The sequence below is a fragment of the Trachinotus anak genome, unplaced genomic scaffold (assembly GCF_046630095.1).
Source record: "Trachinotus anak isolate AG129_WGS33_773 ecotype Australia unplaced genomic scaffold, CSIRO_AGI_Tana_v1 ptg000016l, whole genome shotgun sequence".
Classification (NCBI taxonomy): Eukaryota; Metazoa; Chordata; class Actinopteri; order Carangiformes; family Carangidae; genus Trachinotus; species Trachinotus anak.
The window spans coordinates 10,408,715-10,431,709 of record NW_027273867.1 but is presented as its reverse complement, the minus strand read 5'-3'; the positions used below and the strand labels follow the sequence as shown (position 1 = coordinate 10,431,709).

Below are 22,995 nucleotides of genomic sequence, written 5' to 3'. Positions count from 1 at the left end.
TTTAGACACAAAAGTCTGAAAATCCACTTATCTAAGTTTAGATAAAAGTTGATAGAGGGTATTTCTTACATCAGTGTCATTGTTGAAGCTCCTTTTTCCTTTCCACCGTTGCAGGAAGGTGTTTGATGTTTTATGATTATTACATGATTATTACTTTTTTTTAATGTAAGAACATGGTTTTAAATTTCAGATTAAATGCTGTCTAATACAGTCCCAGCAGAAAGTGTGTTTCAGTTTCCAAACACAGCTCTATGATTTATTGAAAATGAAACTTTTGTTATTAAACCCAGAGTGGCCTGTCTAATTCTATATAACAGCCTAAAATTAGATTACTTTTTCCACTATCACTTTAACTGCTGGCTACAAAGTGTTTGCTAAACCTTGAGGTGAAGCATCAAATCCTGTTGCCATGGCTACTTAAAAATAAATAAGAGTGTATTCATTTCAAACAGCAAACAAATACCAGATATGCATCCAATACTGTTTAATTATTAAATGTTGTGTCAGAATTGAGGCTATTTCACTCTTAATACTTTTTACTCCGCTGCTTAAGTTACTGAATTCAGACACAACAAAGAAAACAAGATGATCTTATACATATAATGCATTGTCAGATTAAACTACTACTACTACTACAGTGCATAGAATAGTTAAAAATTAGCACCAGCTTAACCAGCTGAAACAGTAAAATCCTACTTACACATTAATACATCAGTAATAATTTGATGATATAATATGTGATAGTAATGTAACAGTTCTCACGAGGGGCATTTCTCTGCATTGAGAACCTTTACTTTTGAAATTTTAACTACGTTATAGAGATGACTGCAGCGATGCAACTTTGGGGTTTAACCTGCAGTTTCTGTTTAAATACAAAAGAATTGTGACAAACAAATGACTAGCAGCATATTGATATAGATTTAACAATCACACAGTATATTAAGTGGTTATAATTACATTATAATATTGTTAATTTATGTAAATAACAACTGTCAGAAAGGGGCCATACTTACGTGCACTTTGCTGATACAGTTATGTATTGTGAAATTTTTGCTTCTACTTAAGTGAGACTTGTGACCAGGGGTCAGAGGACCCTCAGCAGCCTGCTGCAACAGTCCTGGAGCGGCTGTGACTATATGATGTTTGTGCATATGGGTGCATCTATTCATCTGGGGAACAGAAGGACCATTAGCTCTGCAATTGGGTGACAACTCCCTGACAGCCCTTAAAAAGTTACTTATCACCACTGACAAACATGTCCCAAATTAAAATGCACACACCCACTCACCTATTCCTAAACCCATAACATTTGACTCTGAACACCCACATGTTAAATACAGGCACCAACAACACCCGTACAGAATGTCATGTTCTGACACATATACATGGGATTGCTACCCAAACTGACATATGACTATATAACTAAGCTCATCATGTGCCTCTCTTTAAGCTTAATGTTAACCTCTGGCACTGCTCCACGGTCAGTGAAGGGACACTGATTTAGTTGACTCCTGAGATATTTGTGTGACTTTAAAGTATATAATTAGATCACTTTTTTTTTTTTAAGTTTAAGCACATCACTCTTGTTATACATTGGAGAGGATGTGGTGTGTTTACTGAAACCACTTCTACAAAACGCCACCGTTATGCAGGAAAGTGGTATGTAGGAATCAATCATAATTTGCAAACTTTCCATTCTATGAATTACTGATAAAAAGCGAGAATCAAAGAAACAAGTCTGCTCTTGTCCTGACACACTCCCGCGCACACGCACGCCCGCACACACAAGCGGGAGTTCATATGATCATAATTAAGGCTGCAGTGAGAGTGGGAGGAGGAAGATGTGGACAGCTGTACAGCCCCACCACTCAGCCGCAGCTCTGGCCGAGCACTGTCAGTACCTCTGCTCCCCGTCACGGTCCTTGTTGCGCTGACTGACTGCGCGGAGTAATTAACACCGTGGAGTGAAGTCACAACCCGGAGGACTATTTCTCTCCGCGCTTGGACATCTTGGTGTGCTTTTACGCATGGTAACCCGGCAGACAGTCCCGGAGTGAGAACTGGACCGACAGGATCTCAGATCAGGTCTCTTCACAGAGTTGTTTGTCAGTTCATTTCAGGTAAGAGACATCTTTATTCATTTTTTTTTTTTTTTTTTTTTGTATTTTTATTTGATTTCATAAAATAAAAAAATGATAAGTCGCACGTTCTTCTCAAGGCTTGCGCGCAGTTGATCTCACCGCGCAGGCACGCGCAGTGCAGCCTGGCGCACGTGTCTCTGTGTGTGTGTGTGTGTGTGTGTGTGTGTGTGTGTGTGTGTGTGTGTGTGTGTGTGTGTGTTTGAGGCTAACCTACTGTGCTGTATTTCACCATCTGTTTATAAGTATTCAGTTCTGTTCAGTAAACTGAATGATGTTGGATGTCACACACTACCCTTAATGATAATGCATTATGTAATTATGAATCTATTATTAAAAAGCATGGGTAAGCTTCTATTATATCTAATTATATTTGCCTGTGCTTGACTTAACAAGCATTACTATATTACTATATGTGTTCTCAGCCACCCCTATCCGATATTAAGTCAATTAAGTTAATGTTCTTCACATCTTAAATGGTTCTTCCGATTATCTTTTTTTCCCCCTTGTTTCCTCGCTCCAGATCACACTAAACAAAAGAGACGTGAAATGTTTACAAGCAGCATATTTGAGCTTTGGGAATTTGAGTTTGGGGTCAGAGAAAGGTCCCCACTGGCGTTACGATAGCTAATCACTCAAGCCAGATGACTCAACACACTGAAATCATGTCAAGTCGAGGGGAGTTTGTGATGTTGTACAGAGTGGGTGGTGACATTCTTGATTTCATTCATAACTTTGAGTTCTCTCCTGTTTTATCTTTATTTTCCATAACCGCCCCCTTTCTCAGTACCTCAGCCAACATTACATTCTTTTGTTTAACTCTAACATGCCTCGAACCAGCAGTGATACAGCTCAAACTTTCTTCCGTTCTTTCTCCCCCTCTCCTCTCACAGCACAAATCCCCCTTAACGCCTGATTACTTTACATATTTAGCTATGAAAGCTGAGTCAGCAGAATTGGCACACTAAAGTGTGAGCGTGTGTGTGCGTGTGTGTACTGTATATTTGGATGTGCCTATTTGAGGTCACACTAATATGTTAACAACATGCGGGGGGATTTTCTTCTTCTTGTGAGTCACTGGCCCCAGTTGGTTGCAGGACAGAGACAGAGGTTTGGGCTTACACATCGTGCTCACTCACACACACACACATACAGGGTTTGTTTGGTTTTATTGGGACTTGTCAAACATGCATAAACTTTATCGAGAGGGGAACTTTGGGGAGAATACCAATGGGAAATCACCCCAGCGGTTAAGTACTTTAGTGAAAGCGCTCTAGAGCTCTTGTCTTGCTCTCAGTGCCTACCAATGGACAAAATAAACTCAAACTGAAGTCTCTCTCTTCCAGCTGTCTGCAGCCCTCGTCCGCTGAAGCCATGTTTTCCAAGGCCACTGCCAACTTCGTCCGTCAGATTGACCCAGACGGAAGCCTCATCCACGTGTCACGAGTAAATGACTCACAAAAACTGGTTTCCATGGCACTCATCGTCAAACGCAACCGCTTCTGGTTCTGGCAAAGGCCCAAGTACCAACCGACCGATTTCACCCTTAGCGACTTGTTGCTGGGTGACAAAGAGCTCAGTCCTGGTATGTAGGTATGAATGTACAAAAAATAAATAAATAAAGCTTTATGAATATAAATTTTATTAGTACACCATAACTAACGTATAAGTAGATATCCTCAAAGTGCATGGAACATCTCTCAAACACATCTAACACCACATGCCTTGTCAGGATTGTGTGAGACGGAATTCCTGACCTATAAGGGGACGTTTGGAGACAAACTCTCCGGGAAGCTGGACACCAAGGCTGGCTCTGTCCATGTTGCTCTGGAGGGGCAGGGCACTTCCAAGCTCCAATCATGCTTTGGCAAGCTGAAAAAAGAGGAACTGGATGTGAAGAAGCTGTTACGTGACTCCAGAAACAGGTGATAAATAATTCCTTTTCATACTAATTGCACACTGCAGATAGTCAGAAGAAGGTGACAGGAGGGTGACTGTATTATTGATGAGGTGAACAGTCTAAAAATGTAATTAGACATCAGACATTTGACTCCTCAGACCGGTGTCATGCAAAGACTTTACCACGACTACAGAGATCAGTAGTGTCATAAGCCTTGAACACATTGCACCGAGTGTGCGCACGATCTGTCTTCTGAATGCACACGTAGCTGCTGTAGATTAAGATCTGTTTGTCACTTCTCCAGGCTGGTGGACATGCAACACGTGCTGGTGCAGCAGCTGGAGAAGCGGGCCGACGTGCTCGCAGTAGTGAAGGAAAGGATCCTCACCACCAACTCCTGCTCCATCACCCAGACAAAGAAAGAGCAGTGCATCTTTAAGGGGGTGCTCGGGCTGCTGGACATCCTGGGGAGCTCTGTTAAGGTAAGGTAAATTAGTGTCTGGGGGAAGCATTTGTCTGTTGTTATAAAATTGTTTAATTGTCTATTTATGCTGCACAATTATCAAAGCTTTAACCCAAAAAATAGTGTGGTCAATATCCAACTCTCTATAAATCACACCGATGTGTATATCTGTATCCTCAGGTGTGTGTGAAGGAAAGCAACAACATTGAGACAGATAGTGATGTTTCTTTGGAGATCCCCTCTGATACAGTCATTGCATATAGCATCCTGGAACTGGAGATTAAAAAGAATGGGCAGTATGGTAAGTGTCTGTGTGTGTGTGTGTGTGTGTGTGCGTGTGTGTGCGTGTGTGTGTGTGTGTGTGAGAGTGAATCACAAGATCATTTCTGTATTGTGAGTTTATAAGACGTGCTGATGTTCAATGAGGCATTTCGATTGTGTCTTGACTAATATGCCTGTGCAACTGTTGCAAGTGCATGTATCCACTTCACTACACCCTCTCTGTGTTCACCTGTTCACCTGTTGTGTGCATTTTTAGATATATGCCTTCAACCTGGCACGATAGGAGGTTTTGAATCAGACTCCTGGCCATCCCATGATTCCTTGAATACAGTGGATGGCAAATGCAATGGGGAGAATGTTCCAGCACTGCAAAATGGTATGTGTCCATTCACTCAAACATTTAGCCAGTAATCTGTTGATGACAAAGAAATTACGGTTATTCAGATATCATTGACACTCCCCATTTTTTGGGGAAGTGAAATGAATGGACTGAAGCAGGTTCCTTTTCACCCAACCGCAATTGACATTGTGGATTCTTCTTCACCGTGAGGGAATTGTTGTAACAACAGTTGCGTAGATGATTTGCTCTGAAATGTTACGGTTGGGATGACCTGCCTCAGTAGAAAACCGGGACTAAAATTAATACACATGACCATGTGCTGAATAATTGTTGGTTAACCCTTTAAAAACGAGTGTGTCGTGGACGACACATTTGCGCAGGCACACTTTGGATTACCGTAACTCTGTCACGGTTTGAGCAATCGGAAAAATTCCAACGGTTTCTGAAAGCTAAGACCTTGCGCTTTATAGGCATATAGGTGTTATTACGGTAATTTCACTCCCGCCTCTACCGAAAGACCGGGAATGTGCCCTTTCATTACTAGCGAATACAGAGACAGCAGAGTGGAGAAATACAGCGAATTTTTGATTGAAACTGCCAGATATTGAAAGTTCCAAGTATTCTGGAAAAATGGACAAAAGCACTTACGCACAGGACATTTTCTGACCTTTTTATAGTCAAAATAAGCAAAAAAAATCCAGGCGGACATTTTTAGGCTCAGGTGTTAAAGGATTAATTGGCTGTACATTACAATCAATCATTAAATGCACTATGTTGCCATACCAACAACCATCTACCTCATTCGCAGGTAAAAAGCTATCAAATTTTGTAGGACTTTTGAAAGTTGATATATGTGGATATGTGGTTGCAATTGCGTAATGTTTTCAAGAATTATGGCAATAGGTTGAGTTCCCAAGACCAAGGTAAATACTTATGGGTAAAAAATGTGGAGTATTAAAAAGAAATGGTTATATTGAAACTGGTGGGAAATGAATGTAGACAGAAATAGACAGGGCCTACATGGATAGATATACTCTATGTTGATAGGATTGTTTTATAATGCCTAATAGATCCTAAAAAAAAAAAAAAAAGACAATGCATTTCAAACAGTTTTGACAACAACCATGCAGCCATCATATTAAAGGAAGATGACTGAGGCTAGTACCAGCCAAATATTGTGTCAGTGTAGCTTCAGCTTAACATCTGATTCAGTATCTCCGGCTCCCTGACAGGATCACAGATGATGGACTTGTCTCCACTGGCAGAGCTCCCCCAGTTAACTAGACGTGACTTGTTCAAGAAGCTGCAAGTGACCATGAGGGACAGAACTACTCTGTCATATCTGCAGCATGTGGTGAGTGACACAATGGCATTACACCAACATCAAGACACTGCACCAGGGTTTGGGCTCATCTCTACAGGGTTACTGTGTGACAAGTAAACTAATCCAAAGGGAGGCACTCTCCCAAAACCACTTATTTATTATTTATTCCTTCCTAGACAGTTATATTGAGGCAAAGATCTGTGACTCTTTGTTGACCATTCCTCTTTTTTTACATTTTCTGTTTTCTCCATCTCCCTGCTTCTCTGTGCCTCTCTTTCTGTCAGCTGGAGAAATTGTGTAGTGGTGACTCACCAGCTATGGCCAACCAAGATATGGACCGACTCTGCTCAGACAGTCATACTGAGTGCAGCCGGCCTGCCAGTGCTGCTCACCTGAATGCAGTTCACCTGTTGGTCAGCGCGATGGAAGGTGAGCGGAAACTCCCAACCCTGAAGGCTGTTTCTCCACAGTGCTCTTGAGCAACACAGTGTAGTACTCTATGAATCCTTTTCTACATTTGAATCTTGTCACGTGTATTGTTCTTGTAGAGCTGCCTGATGAAACACTGAGCCTCCTGAGTGAGAGCCGTGCTGATTTTCTGGAGGCCTTCGACACGCTGGTTAGTTAACTTGTTTCATTTATTGCACGTCTTTAAACTGTTTGCTGTTATAGATGATGAATTTAATTTATGTTTAAGAATATTTTCATGATTTTGGGGAATATGATGATTGGCTTTTCTTGCTGAGAGTTAAGTGAAAATATTGATTCGATACTTCCAGCAGACAGTTAGCTTAGCTTAGCATAAATGAGGAAAACAGCTAGCCTGGCTCTGTCTGACAGTAACAAAACCTACCTAGCAACACCTCTAAAGCTCACGACATATTGTCTCACCTTTGTGTCAGTTCCAGCCAGACTAGCTGTTTGAATCAGTTTCGAGTCTTTGTGCTAAGCTAAGCTAACTAGCTGCTGCCAGTAGCTTCATATTTAATGCAAAAACATGAGACAGATCTCATCCTCTACAAGAAATGGGAGTAAGCGCATTTCCCAAAAGCCAATAAGGAAAATTTGATTTAAACCTTAAAACCAAAACGTTGGAGGAAAGAGTTGTTTATCTATTTGTCCATCTATCTGTCTCACCAGATGTGCAGACTAAAGAAGAGTAGCGAGCCTCTCCCCATCCAGCATCTTCCTGTCCTGCTGCAGGACAACCAGACTTTCCAACTGGCAGAGCAGCTGCTCAGCTCCACCAACGTGACACTGAGGAGAAACGCTGACGGGCTGTGGATGGACACAGGAGATAAAGCAGGAGTTCTGCCTTTGATCCTCTGCCTCAGCACACATGGATTGTGTTTGCTGTGCAATGGGATGATGTAGTGGAAGTTTCTGCATGCAAACGTATTTCTTTCTTTTTCATGGACTATATTCTGTCCTTTTTTTTTTCTTTATTGTAAAGTTTGTTGAGTCTAAACTTACTACACTTTATTGCATCACATCTTTATATCATTACTATTATTGTTTTTCTTAATATCTCAAAGGAGTTTTAAGCAACTGGACTTGGTTATTTGTCTAGGAAGACGTTTCACCTCTCATCCAAGAGGCTTCATCAGTTCTTTCTCGCACCTGACCAGGCTGGGACTGGTCCAACCATCGTTGGACCAGTCCCAGCCTGTCCAGCCTGTCAAGTCCAGTTGCTTTCGATTTAAAACTCCTTTGAGATACTATGACCTGGGCAAATGAGAATATTCACAGGATTTTTTTTTTATATATTTGTGATATTATGATACAGAGAATATTGTTATATTACTTTTCCTACATATATTTTTATTACTTAAAGCAAGCACTTAATTTTTTGTATATTTAAACAAATCTCTATATATTTTATGTTATGAGTTGTGATACTGTAGTGTCACAGTTATTATTGTTTAGTATAAATCCAGTTTCATTGTTTTTATTTATTACGTTTTAGCTCACAGTGACAAATGTGTCATTAATAGGTTGAGAAAAAGCAGTGATTAAGCTGAAAACTGTTCTGATTTCTGAAGCAACATTCACACGTCGTAGATGTCATGTTTTTCACTTCACAGCAAAATGTGAAATTTGATGCTTGCCAGGAGTATGTGAGCACATTTCTACAGTATGCTGAAACGTATTATTCGCCGATCCTTGCCAGGATTTTGATTTTAAATGAGGCTGCATTTTATTGCTGCTACTGCTTATAATCAGCTTCTTAATAAACTATCTGTATTTAACAGAAACATTATATATTCACCAATCCCTTAATTACTATCATTGAATACCAAAAATGGTGTATTATGTTAAAATAAACAGCTGATGTTTTTTATAAAGACGATGTGTGTTTATACATGAACAATGGTTTTATGAAGCTGCCTTTGTGATGACTTTGGCCACTTTTCTATTTGTCAGTTACTATTGTAATTTATTGCTATTTGAAAAAAAAAGCTTTACTTTATCCTATATGAATATGTTTTGAAAAATCTTTGCTGTTAAGTCTTTATCTGTGTCATACCTCTACAAATGCTTGTTTGTCTCAAATGCATAAGCTCACTTTGTCTTATGTAAATGGAAAATAAAGTATATAAAAAAATATTTAAGGAAAATATGCTTGCTTTTGAAGGTAACTCGTGTGCTGACTCACCACTTTTTCGTGGACATCAGTGTAGCCATTATTTTACAACACTTCAATGCAGTTAACACGATGACTTTCCAGGAAGTTACCCTCAACTTCTTTATTCAAAATTCCCATTGGGCCTACTTTTGAGTTTTACTTTTGTTAGTCTGAGACCATTTCTCATACATTTTAATACATACCAGACTGTTGCACTCACGTCTGTACAACTGTATGTGGGTTTTATGCTCATAGAGTACATGCCCACGGGTGTTTTCACTTATGACTGATTGGAACTTTTGTCAGTATGGTGTGTCTATGTGTTCACAGACCATGAATGATGCATATTTCTGAAACTATTTGCTGCACCTGTTAGGGCGGGACAGCTTACATCGCTGCCTGTTATTATTAGTTTATGCACCCAGATGCCAGTTTAGTAGGTACAAAAGCCCCAAAAGGCCCAAATTCTCTGTGTGTTAGTTGGAGTTTCTAAAATAAAAATTCACTAAAATATAATGTCAACTACATTGTTACACTATATCTCGTATTCATGTCTTGTTGTAGAAAGATCTTAAATAGTTTATATCGTTGTCACATGAAGCCTAGAGTATTTCTAAATAAGTTTATGATTAATCAAATAACAATAAACTTAACACACAGGAAACCTGATGTCCTGTCTCGGCTCTGGGCATATAATGAAGCTGCTATACTTCAAGGGAAATTAGAAGTGATGGTAGGGGCACTGGGAACTTTTAAAAAGATTTTTCAAAGATGTTTCAAAAAGCATGGTCAGCAGGCTGGAGTATGTGCTCAAAAGGTGATATTTTATTAACAAAATACTACAAAACAGAAAAAAAGAATCCTGGGCAATTCAACAAAAGGAACTTAAGCCATAACAATAAAATTTGAAAACTGCAGCCACAGCAAGCTGCCGCCTGCTCTATCTCTCTCCCTTTGACAGTTGAATGGCTTGCATTTAATCTTCTCCTGCATCTAAGTGGAGCATACCATCATCTCAGGTAAGTGTGGGGGTGAGCTAAAATGCTAGACATCTCAAGCACCCCAACCCCGCACTACCACTACCCACACTAAATCCTCCTAAAAGGACCTGATAGCACACATCTGTTTCCTCTCTCCCTGACTGAGCAGCTAATTAACCCCACTCACAGATAAACAACTGAAAATATACAAAGTGGGCTGACCCTTCCAACATAACACACCACACAAAAATGTTTCAGAACTCATGTATGAAATAATCAAACCCTGGAATATTAATAGAAACATTTACCCAAAAATACTAATACTCCAACATTAAGGACAACACACAATGATAATGTGGGGGATCAGGGCTCGGTGAAATGGGGATGGAGCAACTTTTTCACATGGGGTATAAACAATGAATGGCATGTGGCATGGGGCCCTAACAGAGGTCAGGGGACTGCTGGGCAAGCTCTTCTGTATAAAGTGACATTTTCTTGATCAAAAGTCAGTTAAAAGTAACCACAAAAAGACACAAAACAAGCACATAGGAACACAAAATAACCAGAAGCCTATGGAGCAGGAAGTTTGATAACCCCTGCTCATTGTCGCCCGTGGAGGAACTGCTTAACGAACTGCTTTTCTTTCCCCAAGTAAGCTGGCCATGACCTCAACGTCTCCGATTACTGAGAGTTAACTCCACTGCCATGTGGGGTCGCTGTTGTCGCTGGTACGTCGTTACAGTCAGCTCTGACGTCAATCTGCTGCGACCCCAGCGTGTGCCGTCGCCGCCTCGCCGTCAGTCGCAGGAAAACATTGCAGAGAGCGGGAGGGAGCTGCCAGGGAGCCCAGAGGAGAAACGCCACATCTGTTACAGACAGCTGGGGGGAAAATGACAGTGTGCAACTTTTTTCTTCAGGGCCGTTGTCGTTACGGCGAAAAATGTTGGAATGAGCATCCGAGGGGAGGAAACAGAGGAGGAGGAGGAGGAGGAGGTGGAGGGGGTGGAGGGGGATACAACAACAACTACAGCCGCTCCTCTGGTCAACAACAGTCCAGAGGAGGAGGAGGAGGAGGTGGAGGTGGAGGTGGAGGTAAACTTATTCTAAACTTATTCTTCTCAAAGTGTTGTGTTTCCGTAGCAGTTCATTTTTGTGGGAACTGTTTCAGACCAGGTGGAAGTGAAGTTTTGTTTCTAGTTCGTTCACCTTACGCTGGTTTGTTAAGTTTCGTTTCTGGGCCGTTGTGTATTGTTTTTGTTCGTAACGTTAGCTAGCTAGTCGACTCAAGCATTTTAATTGAACTTAACCTCAACCAATAACACGCTTGGGGTGGATATTAGAAACAGCAGCTCAAACTACAGCAGCTTAAATCAGTTTCAACACAAACAAAGTGAACATTTTAAAACGTCATGGAGGTAAAGTTAGGGTTTCTTTCTGCCAGGTGGTTGTATGAGACTACATTAGTTACAAATAACTTAGAAATTATGATGGCAATTCATTTTTGTCAGCATCAGTCATCAAACACCACCAGCGTTGTGTGTGATATTGGCTGTATTATTGACTTTGAGAGACTTTGTATTCTGGTTTTGTTGTAGGTGAATCAGCCAGACTGAATCCACAGTGTGAAGACAGCAAGCGCCGCTAGTAAACAAAGATAAACAAGCATCACCAGACAGCTAAATATAGTGAGATTTTGGAAATTATAAGATAGTTGTAAACAATGTTTGCTGTTATTCTACTCACAAACATAATCTGGTAACTTTATTTATGAATGCCAAAATCAGAAATGTATCTCAGAGGGATTTATAATCTGCATAACATATGGTATTCTCTCTCCTCAAACAAAGGCAAAAATACTTTTATTGGCTGTTGATAAGAATAAACAAGAAGAATCTCTTAGTAAGGACGGACAGCCATTCTGTAGTTAGTATAAATACAGAGAAGACAGAAGTGACAGTGGTGGAGTTACAATACGGAAAAAAGAATGACTGTAATGTTTTAGCATTTTATTAACTCTTTTTATTCTCTTGCAATTGATCTGTACTGGTTTGCATGTGTGTTTCAGGGTATGGGAACAGAGTCTGGGTGAATCCTAACCAGCAAAAAGGGGCCTTTATCAAACCCTCATCCTTCTCATCTCATGAAAGTGATGACTGGGGCCGAGGTGGAGGAGCTGACTGGGGTAGAGGAGGTGGAGGTGGAGGAGCGGACTGGGGTAGGGGAGGTGGAGGTGGAGGAGCTGACTGGGGTAGAGGAGGTGGAGGAGGAGGAGCTGACTGGGGTAGAGGAGGAGGAGGGAGTGACTGGGGTCGTGGAGGAGGAGGAGGAGGGAATGACTGGGGCCGCGGAGGAGGTGGAGGGAGAAGAGATAACGTGAAGAGCTCAGAATTCAGCTTCAACAGATTTTCAGAGCTGAGTGCTCCCAACAACTTTGACAGGGGCGGAAGAGGAGGAGGACCAGCCGGTGATGAAGATGATGAAAGAAAATTGTGAGCCTGCTTGTTTCTTAAGCTGTGCAATTAAAGTGAAGGTTTATCTGTCTTGAGAAGTTAATTCATGTGTGATGTCTGTCTCATGATCACCCAGGGAGATCATTCAGGCGGACATGGAAAGTTGGGAGAGTTCGCGGCAGTGGTGCTTCTCGTGTTATTCTAACTCCAAGTCACCTGTAACTGGTCTGTATCAAATACACATTTAATAACATGATTTCTGTTGTCACTTGTAGCCATAAAACTAGCTGTAAATGATGCGTTCGTTATATCAATCACCTAGAAATGTGATTTTCATCATCTTCAGGTTTCACTGATCTCTCTCCAGAAGAGCTCAGGCTGGAGTATTACTCCGCAAGACCTTCAGGAGATCTGCAGGGCTATGTAAGCAATGTGTTACTCTTTAATGTTGTTCCTAATGTTTGTCTTCAGGCCAATAAGAAAGTCAAGAGGGTACTATCTTCTGTGAATTTATTTTGTCCTATGCATGGATACATTTTCATAATGTATTTCAGTATTTGTGTCACATGATTATGAACTAATCGAGTGTTAGTTCAAATGATAAATAATGACTTGCAGGTATTTTAAAATGTGTGAAAGTCTAACAAAAACTTGTTTCATGTGTTTAGATCAATGGTGTCAATCAGTTGCTCAACCAGTGGAGAAGCAGAGTCCAGGAACTGAAGGTGATGAATCCAGCCACACGCACAGCTTTGGTAAGACACTCGCACAGTCCCTCTAACAGTACTCCCATCTCTTTTTAAGCAAGACCTTTTTTAAATACATTGAACATGTTTTTGATATTTGATATATTATCTTCCTCCGCAGCTCGCAGAGTTAAACAACCCAGCACCTCAGACATCTTCAGGTGGATTTGGATCAGTGACAGCAACTGGATTTGGATCCTCTACATCTGACTTTGGAAGCAAAGGTGAACATTAAGCATTGCTTCATTGTAACAGTATAAGAGTATGAGTTCAGAGACTGCTCCAGGGCCAGAAGTAGCTCCTCGTAAAAAAATAATTGAAAAACTGATAATTGAAAAAAGAGATATAACGTGTTGGTGAACTTTAGAGGCGCTGGTAGGTGGATTTTCTTACCTTTTTCGCGGTTTCAAGTATTTGTGCTACACTAAGCCAGCCAGCTGCTGGCTGTAGTAATTCTGTAATTCTCTGTAAGAAAGAACTATTGCTTTCAATTTCCCTAATCTCTCATGAATACAGAGCATGCAGTGTTTGAGAGTCTGGTCAAGTGGCTGATTTGTGTGAAGCCAAGCACATGAATGCATCCAAGTTGGCAGATTTGTTGAACAAAGTGTGTATAACTAGCCTTTTATTGTCCTGTCTGATTACGCTGCTGAGGTAATCCAATCCATAATAACTACTGTTATCTCTCATGTCTCTGGGACCATGCAGGCTTTGGGGCTCCAACACCAGCGCAGGCCAGTACTTTCAGCTTTGCTGATCCAAGTGGTGGATTTGGTTCCTCAGCTGCACCACCATCTTCAGCAGGCTTTGGCAGTGCCATAGCAGCTCCGACACAACCTCCCTCAGGATTTGGTTCGTCCAATGCTCCTTCAGCTTCAACTTTCTCTTTCGCTGCCCCGTCCACCAACAAACCAGCAGCCACTTCAGGATTTGGCTCTGCCTCAGGCTTCAGCTTCTCTTCTACAGCAAACACTACAGGAGGATTCGGGAGTGGTTTTGGGGCTGAAGCATCTGCTGCAGCAGGAAGCAGCAGCACTTTTGGACAGATGAGTGGAGGGTTTGGTACCACTGCTGCTCCACCTGCTGCAGGAGCCGGGCCTGCCGGCGGAGCATCAGACGGTCTGTTTTCACCTGCGAGCAAACTGTCTCCAGAGGAACTGAATCAGTTCAAGGCTAAAAGGTTCACTCTCGGTCAGATTCCTCTAAAACCTCCTCCAGCTGACATGCTGGTGGTATGATATGCTGGTGGGGAAGTTTACAAAACTTTTGAAATAAAGAGTTATAATTTATACAAACATTTTTTCTGCATAGAGCTTTTATTGAATCCAACTTCATTATATGATTATCTTAAAGATGCAGCTCATATTGAAATAATTCAACCAATTCAATACCTAAAATACAATCCAACTTGCTTTTGGTCTATTTGAGATTTTTGTGTATGTACAAAGTATACATTATGTACAGCTGTGGTATTGGTCAATTATGTCTTGTCATAAAATATCATTTTAGGGTTTTTGACTGTCCTAAAATACACAGTTTGGATGCTGTGAGGCAGGATTTCGGGTGTTACCATCTGTTGATATGTGAAGTTGATGAGAAAAGTTTAAAATCCATGAGTTAGCGAGTATATTTTTACTGAACCTAGATTTGGTTGAACTTGTTGAACTTGGTTGGAAACTTTTGTTTTTGCACAAAACTCAGACATAATGTCGTCTTACCAGCAAATGTATTTCACTGAGTGCTTCATGAGACAATAAAAGTCCTTTAACAGACATACTGTGATCCTACATCAGTGGGGTTCTTTTTGTGAAGGTTGTAATTGCACAACTCTGCCAGGAGAGGGTGTCAGAATACAAGCCCCGAAATACCTCTGGCTTTTTAACGTTTGAGCGATGCACAAAGAGATACTAGGCAAGTGTAAATAACTGAGTACCTTAGGGCTAACTTGAAATATAGAGGTAGTTTGTTTCCTAGGGGTGAGTTATTCTCCCTCTATATGTTTGTATGTATATGTTTTTCCTCAGTAATGTGACACAATATTGAAAAAACTAAACCAAGGCCCATCCACCACCCACTAAAACCATCCATCCACATCAGCTTGTAAGGCTTCATCCAGTAACAGAGAAGAGAGCGTGGTCGAGCGCAGATAACAGTGAGTGAGTAAGCTATTCAATACGTATTCATTTTAGGCGTTGAGAACCTAGAGGGACCGCAAGAAGAGGAACACAGCGACAAAGAGACACCAATAAGCTATTCTGCTGCTATAGGGGCTGCAGCTCTGCTGACTGGAGCATATTTTCAGCTGACAGGGAGTTTGTGATATCGGCAAGAGGTGCAACTGAGCTTTGTGTGTCCTAGTGTGTTTTTGTGTGTTCAATCACCCCAAGTCCACATCTCACGCCCGGGTCAGAATCATTGTGGGCATAGCTCATACATTTTTATGCATACCTATAAATGGTAACACAGCATTAACTGCCAGCAACAGTGTGCAACATAGTAATTTTCTCTCCTTCTTCTCAGTCTAGCAGCAGTAACCTCCCACCCACCCCCTGCCAGCAGATAATACATAAATAATTCAACAGATTAATGAACGATTAAAATAGAGACCATCTCATGAAAAGGCACTTGCATTGCTCATTCCAGTGAAACTTGCTTAAATTGCTGTCCAGTGACTCTTAAATACATCTAACTGAGAAATATGGGCAATATGGGCATTTGTGAATCCTTGTTTCCCCAACAGTAAATAAGCAGATGTAATTACTAACTGCTGCAGCATCAAATTGTGAGTCTGCCTGTGTTTATGTAATGTGTGCATGAGCTGCACAGAGTAGATCAGGGCTATATTAAAGATGAGGGATGAGTCTTTGGATGCCTGTGCACACACAGCCAAACAGAGAATGTTTTACTGGGAATATTTAATCACTCTGGTGTACATTATGACCTGTGTAACGTAGTGCAATGAAATTATATAAGAGAAATGGTTAAACTTCACTCATTTGACCTGTTGTGTTTAATAGTGAGAATAATCTTTTGTGAAGTCATTTCCATCACTTCCTCCTCCTCCCCTCCAGGGGATTGTTCAGTATTCCCAGGAGGGAGCCTGGATTTAGAGACATGACATTTGAGTTGAAACATACACACACACACACACACACACACACACACACACACACACACACACACATACATATACACACCTGTCATGCACTGTACACACTCCTGCTTTAATCCCCTCACCTGCCCCACCCTCCTGTGAAATCATAGCTTACACAAACTGGTCACATGACCACAGTATGTACTGTAATTCAATTGACTTTGACCTGACTCTACAGCAACATGGAACAAACATACACTGTATGTGCTGCTCTGAAACATTTAGCACACTTTTCCATAGGGGAAATGGGGGCAGTTTGTCTTGTTAATTCCCCATTTAGACCATGTACTGCAGCTGCGTATGTATGTCGGAGTGCTGAACCAATCAATCCTTTGATTTATAACTTCTCCCTGCAGCTATTGAAATTCCTCCTCCCTTGCCGGCTTCTCTAGATCAGTATTTTATTTATTTATTTATTTATTTTTATGACATACAGTACTTAAATGCACATTGTGTTCGTTGCTATTACACGGCCATTGTGGTCACTACATCAGCTGATGACAGCAACAGATGCTCCTAGCACTGCTTGAATCCCCCCTCTCTGCAGAATGCCAATGAGCTGATTCGGATTCAGCGCTGGTATTAATGTTTGATGGGGGCTGATACCAGTCGACCCTCCTTACTGTTGCAGCAAAGAACGAGGCTTAGTAATTGGAACAATGAATCCTGGGATAGAATTGATTGTGTTGTGCCACAGTGGTTCGCCTATGGGAAACAGGGCATTGATCCAAGGCCTCTGATTTATGCCTATTTGAGTGGCTTGCTGCATGGGTGACTGAGTGGCACATATTTCACCTGCAAGGGTCTGGACCTGGGTTTTCTTTGCTGTGCATGTTTATGGGTTCATATTAGGATCAGGGCACCGTGTTCCCCTAACACACTGACAGTAATAACACACTGTAGTGAGGGAACACTGTCAGGACGCAGAATATATGTACGGTATTTAAGACCAGATTGGGCGAGGCCTGGATCGTTTGAACTTAAGTGGCACTGAGAGGCTGGGCAGAAAATTATGTTACATTACATCCAGTACATTAATTTTATCTGTGTATGCACACCGGGCCGTCTGCTTCCTAAGCAAAGAGGAAAACCCATGAAGCACTGTGTCTGTGCGCATGCATCTGTGCAACTGCATCAAACTGCAAAAAACCCTGCCTTGAGTGTTTAAGTGTATTTAATATTTTTTACTTTTTCAAAGTTACATTACTTCTTTGTGATGAACGATCAACAACCATGTAACTTTGACCACAATAATGTGATGGAAGACTTTCCCCAAGCGAGTTTCAAGTCTGCAAGTTGTATTTTCTAAAATACAGAAATGGAAAAACACATTGAAAAGTAGCACATCCTATCAATAAAGCTGTGAACCTTAACCCTGTAGCCATGATTGCTTAGCAGCTATCTGGGTTAGAACAAGCAAACTTTTCACTCCTGCAATGGACTATAACTACCACAGATTTCCACTCTCACTCTTTTTCCATTCTTTAAAATCCCATTTAGTGTAGTAATGTGTTTTGTGAATCATTCCTGGTTGCATAAGAAAAGCAGCTGTTTTCTCTACACTCTGCTGTGAAATGATCCAGTTTCTCAGAGTCTAAATTTTCAAAACTTGACTATGATGAGATGTCTGGATGAGATAGCTTCCTGTCTGCTGATTACCAGAATAAATTTAACATCATTAGCACACAACTATTGTATACTGACAATCAGTATGCACTATGTGTATGTCAATCTATTTTTCTATTAAGTATTCTTCACCTTTGCAAGTCTGGAAATCTAACTGTGCAATGGGAGCCACAGAAAATCTTTATTGTTTATTGTCAGTTAGTTTGTAGTGATTTGATTCATTTATGCATACTTGGAGAAATACAGCAGTAAATCAGAGTAGATTAATTAATTTATATAACTCCTCACCCTAAACCTGTCTGTCAGGAGCTATTTGTAAATGTTGCTATTCCTCTGTGGCTAATGTTGGCATTAACGACATATGAGCAACTGAGCAGTGCTACTTCTTCAGGGCAGACTGGAGAAGACGCTACAGTGACTCGGTATCGGAAAGTGATGAGAAGTCCGGGCAGACTGGGGCTAGCATGCTAACTTCAGTCGATGAAAAGAAGCGATAGAAATAGAAACAAAACCAGCCTTTGGTGAGTAAAGGAATGAAGTCTGATGCTGGACTCGCAACATTTCTTCTTGACTAGTAAGTAAACAGCTTTTGATGCTAAGAAATGAAAGAACATGTAAAATACAAATAACTAACTCCTTTGATACCAAATATGAAGCTACATCAAGCTACAGCGGGTGGTTAGCTTATAGCTAACGGTAAAGAAGCAGCTTTATCCAAAGGATAAAAAAAATCCACCTACCAGCACCTCTAAAGCTCACAAATTAGCATGTTTTATCGTATTCGTTGAATTATATTAAAACCAAAGTGAAAGAATAATGATGCCAGACTATTTCTTGAAACAGTGTAGTGACTTTTTGTGTATGCTAAGCTAAGATGATTAGCTGCTGGCTTTTACTAGCCTATAGCTTCATATTTGAAAGATAACTAACTCTCAGCAAAAAAGCAAATAGACATATTCTCTAAGCAAACTCTTCCCTTAGCGCCACATGTTTAGGCTACATGGTGCATTTTTTTTTTTTTTTTTGCCTCAAAGCCACATAGCGGATTAATCCCGGTCATACACTTCCGCTGTAATCAGGTGGGAGCCTTGCTTACAGGTGTTTATGAGGACTAGGCCCACGTCAGGCTTTAAATGACACAGGATGTCACGGGTGTGCAGGTAATTTCCGCGGACCGTTCTGAGAGAGGCTTCATCCATCCGTCTTTCCCCCACACAAAAGCGATGGGCATTCACTCAGGGCTGCCTCACACGGCCACACGTTGTCGCTGTCTGCCGTGCCGCTGATAGCCCCCACCCCCGCTTCCCTCTCCTCTCCACGGCAGCGCGTCTCTCACCGCGCCTCGGATGCAGTGTGAGCAGCAGCGCCGAGCGGAGAGACCGTCCAGCGAGCCGCCGTCCGCGCACCAGCACAGCAAAAATAAAACCCAAACGATGACATTCTCACAGATACGACAGAAGCAAGCAATTATTTGACAACTTCCGACTTCCCTCCCCCCCCCCACCACCCTCCCCGACCCCACACCTTGCCTGCGCCGCTCCTCGCTGTAAGTGGTAAGTGCTCCGATTCCTTTTTAATTGCAGGGCTTGAAGTGCTCAATTTCCGCACAGGGGCCATGACAGTGCCGGTGGACCGGTGTTGTGAATAATGCAATTAATGATTAGCAGTGATGAGAGGGGCAGGGGGTAAAAGTGGGTGCAGTCATCTGAATTTGTCTATATTGTTACAACGTGCAGGCCAGTCTCAGAGGTAGTGGTCACCAGATTAGATTATTACTATAATCTGGGAAGACTTGGGTTCTTCTTTTGTACTCTCACCTTTGTAGCAGTATAAGCTTGGCATTGCCCAAATGGCTTACAGCTTACAGGTTTATGTCTTCTCACAAAATCTCATTATCTGTTTAAACGGATTAATATGGCTATGTGAGATGATATAACATAATGCACATTAAGGCTGTATGGAGGTATTGTAATGTGACCTAAATACTCATAGAATTCATTTTTCTTCCTTTTGTTTGCTTTTATTTTCCCAGCTTGGACAAAGTCTAAAGGGGAATTTTACCAGTGTTGCTTTAGAAATAACTAATTGTCTCTTTTGATTTAGCTAAGTAGGGAGAAAGTTCAGCCATGTCAGAGGTCAGCTGTGCACTTAAGCTGGTTATCTGTGGGGAGGGGGGGGGGGGTCAAAGGCGTAAAAAAGTGCCTCAGGATAAGTCAGCTATGCGCTGCTGCCCCTCTTTGAGTGTGTTTGTTTGTGTGAGCGCATGTGAGCAAGGGTGACAGTAAAAGGGAGGGGGAGGAAGTGAGGAACTGTGGGGGAGAGAATAAGCATATTTTTGAAATGCCTGTTCTTTGCCAGCGCTCAGGTCAAGCCAAGTGCATGCTGAGGTGTGAGATTATATCAGATGGTCGCACGCACATGTATGCACACACAACCGCAGACACAAACACAACAATGTCCGGATCTCAGCTCAAACTGTGTTCCCCACCTGTGGATGGGGGACAGAAACCAGTGACAAGGCTCCAGAGCTTCTGTATCTATGGGCTCTTGTGATTTCTATGAATCTTGCCAAGGAAATTTGGCTGCTTGATATTTCTGACATGTGCATTAGTTAGTGTTAAGCAGAGTCTCTGAAGTAGAGCTAGTACATTAACCGGCACTAAAGGAGTGGGCTCTCTTTGGCCCTTTTTAAGGAGAAAGAGAATAATTATCCATGTGCTTAACTCTTGAAATCCTCGCCCGACTCACACTTGATCCTTTGAATAATCCATTGAGACAGAATTGAGACAGTAAAAGCTGGAAAAGAAACCCCAAACCATGCCTTGGAAAGCCATTTCTCTATATCTCGAGTTGCACATAGCTCCAATATTTAAGTGCAGTAGCCATTTTCCACATATTCTGCATATTATACTGATAGAGAAGACGGAGGAAAAAAAATGTCATCCCATTTTACATCCTCAAACAGCTCACGCAGCTCACATCTCTCGCATTTGTATCACAGTGTGGTTCCACATTTGGATGGGTGTGGCTGCCAAGCAGCTTTTAGATGTGTGGCACACAAGTTCAGAGGGCGGACAGGTCCCTGCTCTTCTGAAATATTCACCAGGTTGAAATATATGTGCGTGTGTCTGCGAGTGTGTGTGTTTGAATCTGAGTGGGAGAGAGAGATGCGTCAGATGGTATCAGATAAGCTGGCTACTCAAAAGGCCAGCCTGACTGTTATGCACTGTATCATCTTCCATCAAAGAGCCTCTGCTCTCATGCACACACAAACACACACACACACACACCTCAAAATTGATAGCTAGAAAGGGCAAAGGCAAAGTCCAGTGCAGCACGCACACGCAGACACACACTCACATATGCGCTGACACATCGGACCACTTCAGATCTATAGCTGGTCCTGGTCTTCTTTGAAATGAAAATGAAATGAAAACAAACAAGGGGCAGAGCAGACAGTTATCACGGTGATGAGCAGGCTTCAGTGTCTACGTGTGGGTGCATCTTTATATCTGTGTTGTCGTTGTACCTTATGTGGCTGTGTGCACTTGTGGACAACCATGTGTAATGCACAATTCAGTACCCAACTGGTATGTATCATCAAAGAGAGTGGCTGTGAGTGGTTGCAGGTGAAGAGCTGGTTGGTATTGCGCTGCACATCCCACTTTAAACTGGAGTCGCTAATGAGACACTATAGCCTTGTATAAGATTATTTTGCACGCTTACACTCAGACTGAATTACATCCAGATGGTGGATCTTGACCTATATTTTTTTTAAGAGGGTATTTTTCAGTTCACAGTGTTGGGTGTTCATTCAGTTGGATGCCATTATACCTTTTCCAAGCAATACTGGTCTCTGCAACAACAGTCCTCAGAAAATCAATTCTACTCAACACCTGATACGTGTTTGAGGCTGCTGCAGGAGCAAAGGTGACCTCCATTATATGCATGAAGATTACTTGTGTGCAAACCAAATACCTTTCAAGGAGACAATAGTCTGCTATGGTTCCTGTTAAAAGAAGTGTCTTATAATATGTAAAATGTGTTTCTAGTTCTTCATAAGGTTTTTTTAGTTAACTGAAAACTATTTATTTATGCATTTATTTATAAAAATCTGCAATCTGACTAAAAAATTCAAACATCATTGATGCTAATCTTGCTTTTTCTCTGATCTATTACAATTTTTGTAATGCATATCACATTGTGTCTTGTTTGACAGTATGGCTTTAAATTGGACCATTTAGGGTTTTCTCCCATTTGTTTCGAGACGATTACATTACATGATAAGATAAGATGAGATGATATAAGATAAACTTTATTATCCCTGAGGGGAAATTTGTCTTGGGCAATAGTGCAAAACTTACAGAACCACTTAAAACAATGCAGACTGACAAAACAGTATGTATTGACATAAAATGATAAAGAATTCACATATGTACATAAGATGCGTATATTACATTATCTTATAAAATAGCATGTAAAAAATAAGTGGATATTATAAAAAGGAAGTATGAAGTCATGAAACCATGAAACCATAAAATCAAAGTTAAAGAGCATAAAAAATATGCACATCCTGGGCGAGTTGGTGTTTATGGAGTAGTTTAAAGAAGTTAAGAGGAGGGAAAGCTTGAAACAGTCACTTTTGTATTTGTGGTTCTGTAACGTCTCCCTGAAGGTAGTAGTTCATCTTCAAAGTGTGGAGGGTCTTTCAGGGTGTTGTGTGCCCATAAAATGACTTTGTGCAGATTTGTATGACGTATATCATCGAACATTATAATCATATAGGTCATAATCGTACATAGACAGTGTAATCAGACTGCTCCTATTAGGACTGTAATTCTGTAAAAGAGAAGGGACATGACAATAATTGGAAGACCTCTCACATCGAAAAAAAATATCTGTTGCTGTGTTGAGGTACTTAGTCTAGTTTATGTTCCTCACAATAGACTGCATGATAATTGCAACA

General features: G+C 41.2%; 3 protein-coding genes across 4 annotated transcripts in view; all 3 read left to right on the top strand.

Moving 5' to 3' along the window:
* The first annotated feature begins 1,866 nt into the window (after positions 1 to 1,866).
* LOC139634488 (gasdermin-E-like) lies at positions 1,867 to 8,719 on the top strand. Its single transcript, XM_071500943.1, has 10 exons — positions 1,867 to 2,120; positions 3,485 to 3,723; positions 3,871 to 4,063; positions 4,343 to 4,520; positions 4,682 to 4,802; positions 5,040 to 5,159; positions 6,356 to 6,477; positions 6,732 to 6,876; positions 6,996 to 7,066; positions 7,588 to 8,719. The coding sequence occupies exons 2-10, from the start codon at positions 3,513 to 3,515 to the stop codon at positions 7,819 to 7,821; spliced, it is 1,395 nt and encodes a 464-aa protein (XP_071357044.1). The 5' UTR covers positions 1,867 to 2,120; positions 3,485 to 3,512; the 3' UTR covers positions 7,822 to 8,719.
* Positions 8,720 to 10,834: 2,115 nt separating this feature from the next.
* Positions 10,835 to 15,021, top strand: nup42 (nucleoporin 42). 2 transcript variants are annotated; one of them, XM_071500772.1, is made up of 7 exons: positions 10,835 to 11,139; positions 12,119 to 12,542; positions 12,640 to 12,728; positions 12,850 to 12,926; positions 13,172 to 13,258; positions 13,371 to 13,473; positions 13,958 to 15,021. In XM_071500772.1, exons 1-7 carry the CDS (start codon positions 10,944 to 10,946, stop codon positions 14,485 to 14,487), a joined length of 1,506 nt encoding a protein of 501 aa, XP_071356873.1. In that variant the 5' UTR covers positions 10,835 to 10,943; the 3' UTR covers positions 14,488 to 15,021. The 2 variants fall into 2 exon arrangements, with proteins under 2 accessions (XP_071356873.1, XP_071356872.1); XM_071500771.1 differs by having other exon boundaries at positions 10,835 to 11,145.
* Positions 15,022 to 19,363: 4,342 nt separating this feature from the next.
* Positions 19,364 to 22,995, top strand: part of rims3 (regulating synaptic membrane exocytosis 3) — a 35,884-nt gene continuing 32,252 nt past the window's right edge. The window contains exon 1 of the mRNA XM_071500260.1: positions 19,364 to 19,582. The gene's annotated coding sequence lies outside the window, so the exon portion shown is untranslated. The remainder of the gene's footprint in view (positions 19,583 to 22,995) is intronic.

Coding starts and splice junctions, on each gene's coding strand:
- nup42 (XM_071500771.1), top strand. CDS start 10,944: ATGACAGTGTGCAACTTTTTTCTTCAGGGCCGTTGTCGTTACGGCGAA. Junction 12,729..12,849: donor CTCCAAGTCACCTGTAACTG/GTCTGTATCAAA, acceptor CATCATCTTCAG/GTTTCACTGATCTCTCTCCA. Junction 13,474..13,957: donor ATCTGACTTTGGAAGCAAAG/GTGAACATTAAG, acceptor GGGACCATGCAG/GCTTTGGGGCTCCAACACCA.
- LOC139634488 (XM_071500943.1), top strand. CDS start 3,513: ATGTTTTCCAAGGCCACTGCCAACTTCGTCCGTCAGATTGACCCAGAC. Junction 4,064..4,342: donor TTACGTGACTCCAGAAACAG/GTGATAAATAAT, acceptor TCACTTCTCCAG/GCTGGTGGACATGCAACACG. Junction 7,067..7,587: donor TGGAGGCCTTCGACACGCTG/GTTAGTTAACTT, acceptor CTGTCTCACCAG/ATGTGCAGACTAAAGAAGAG.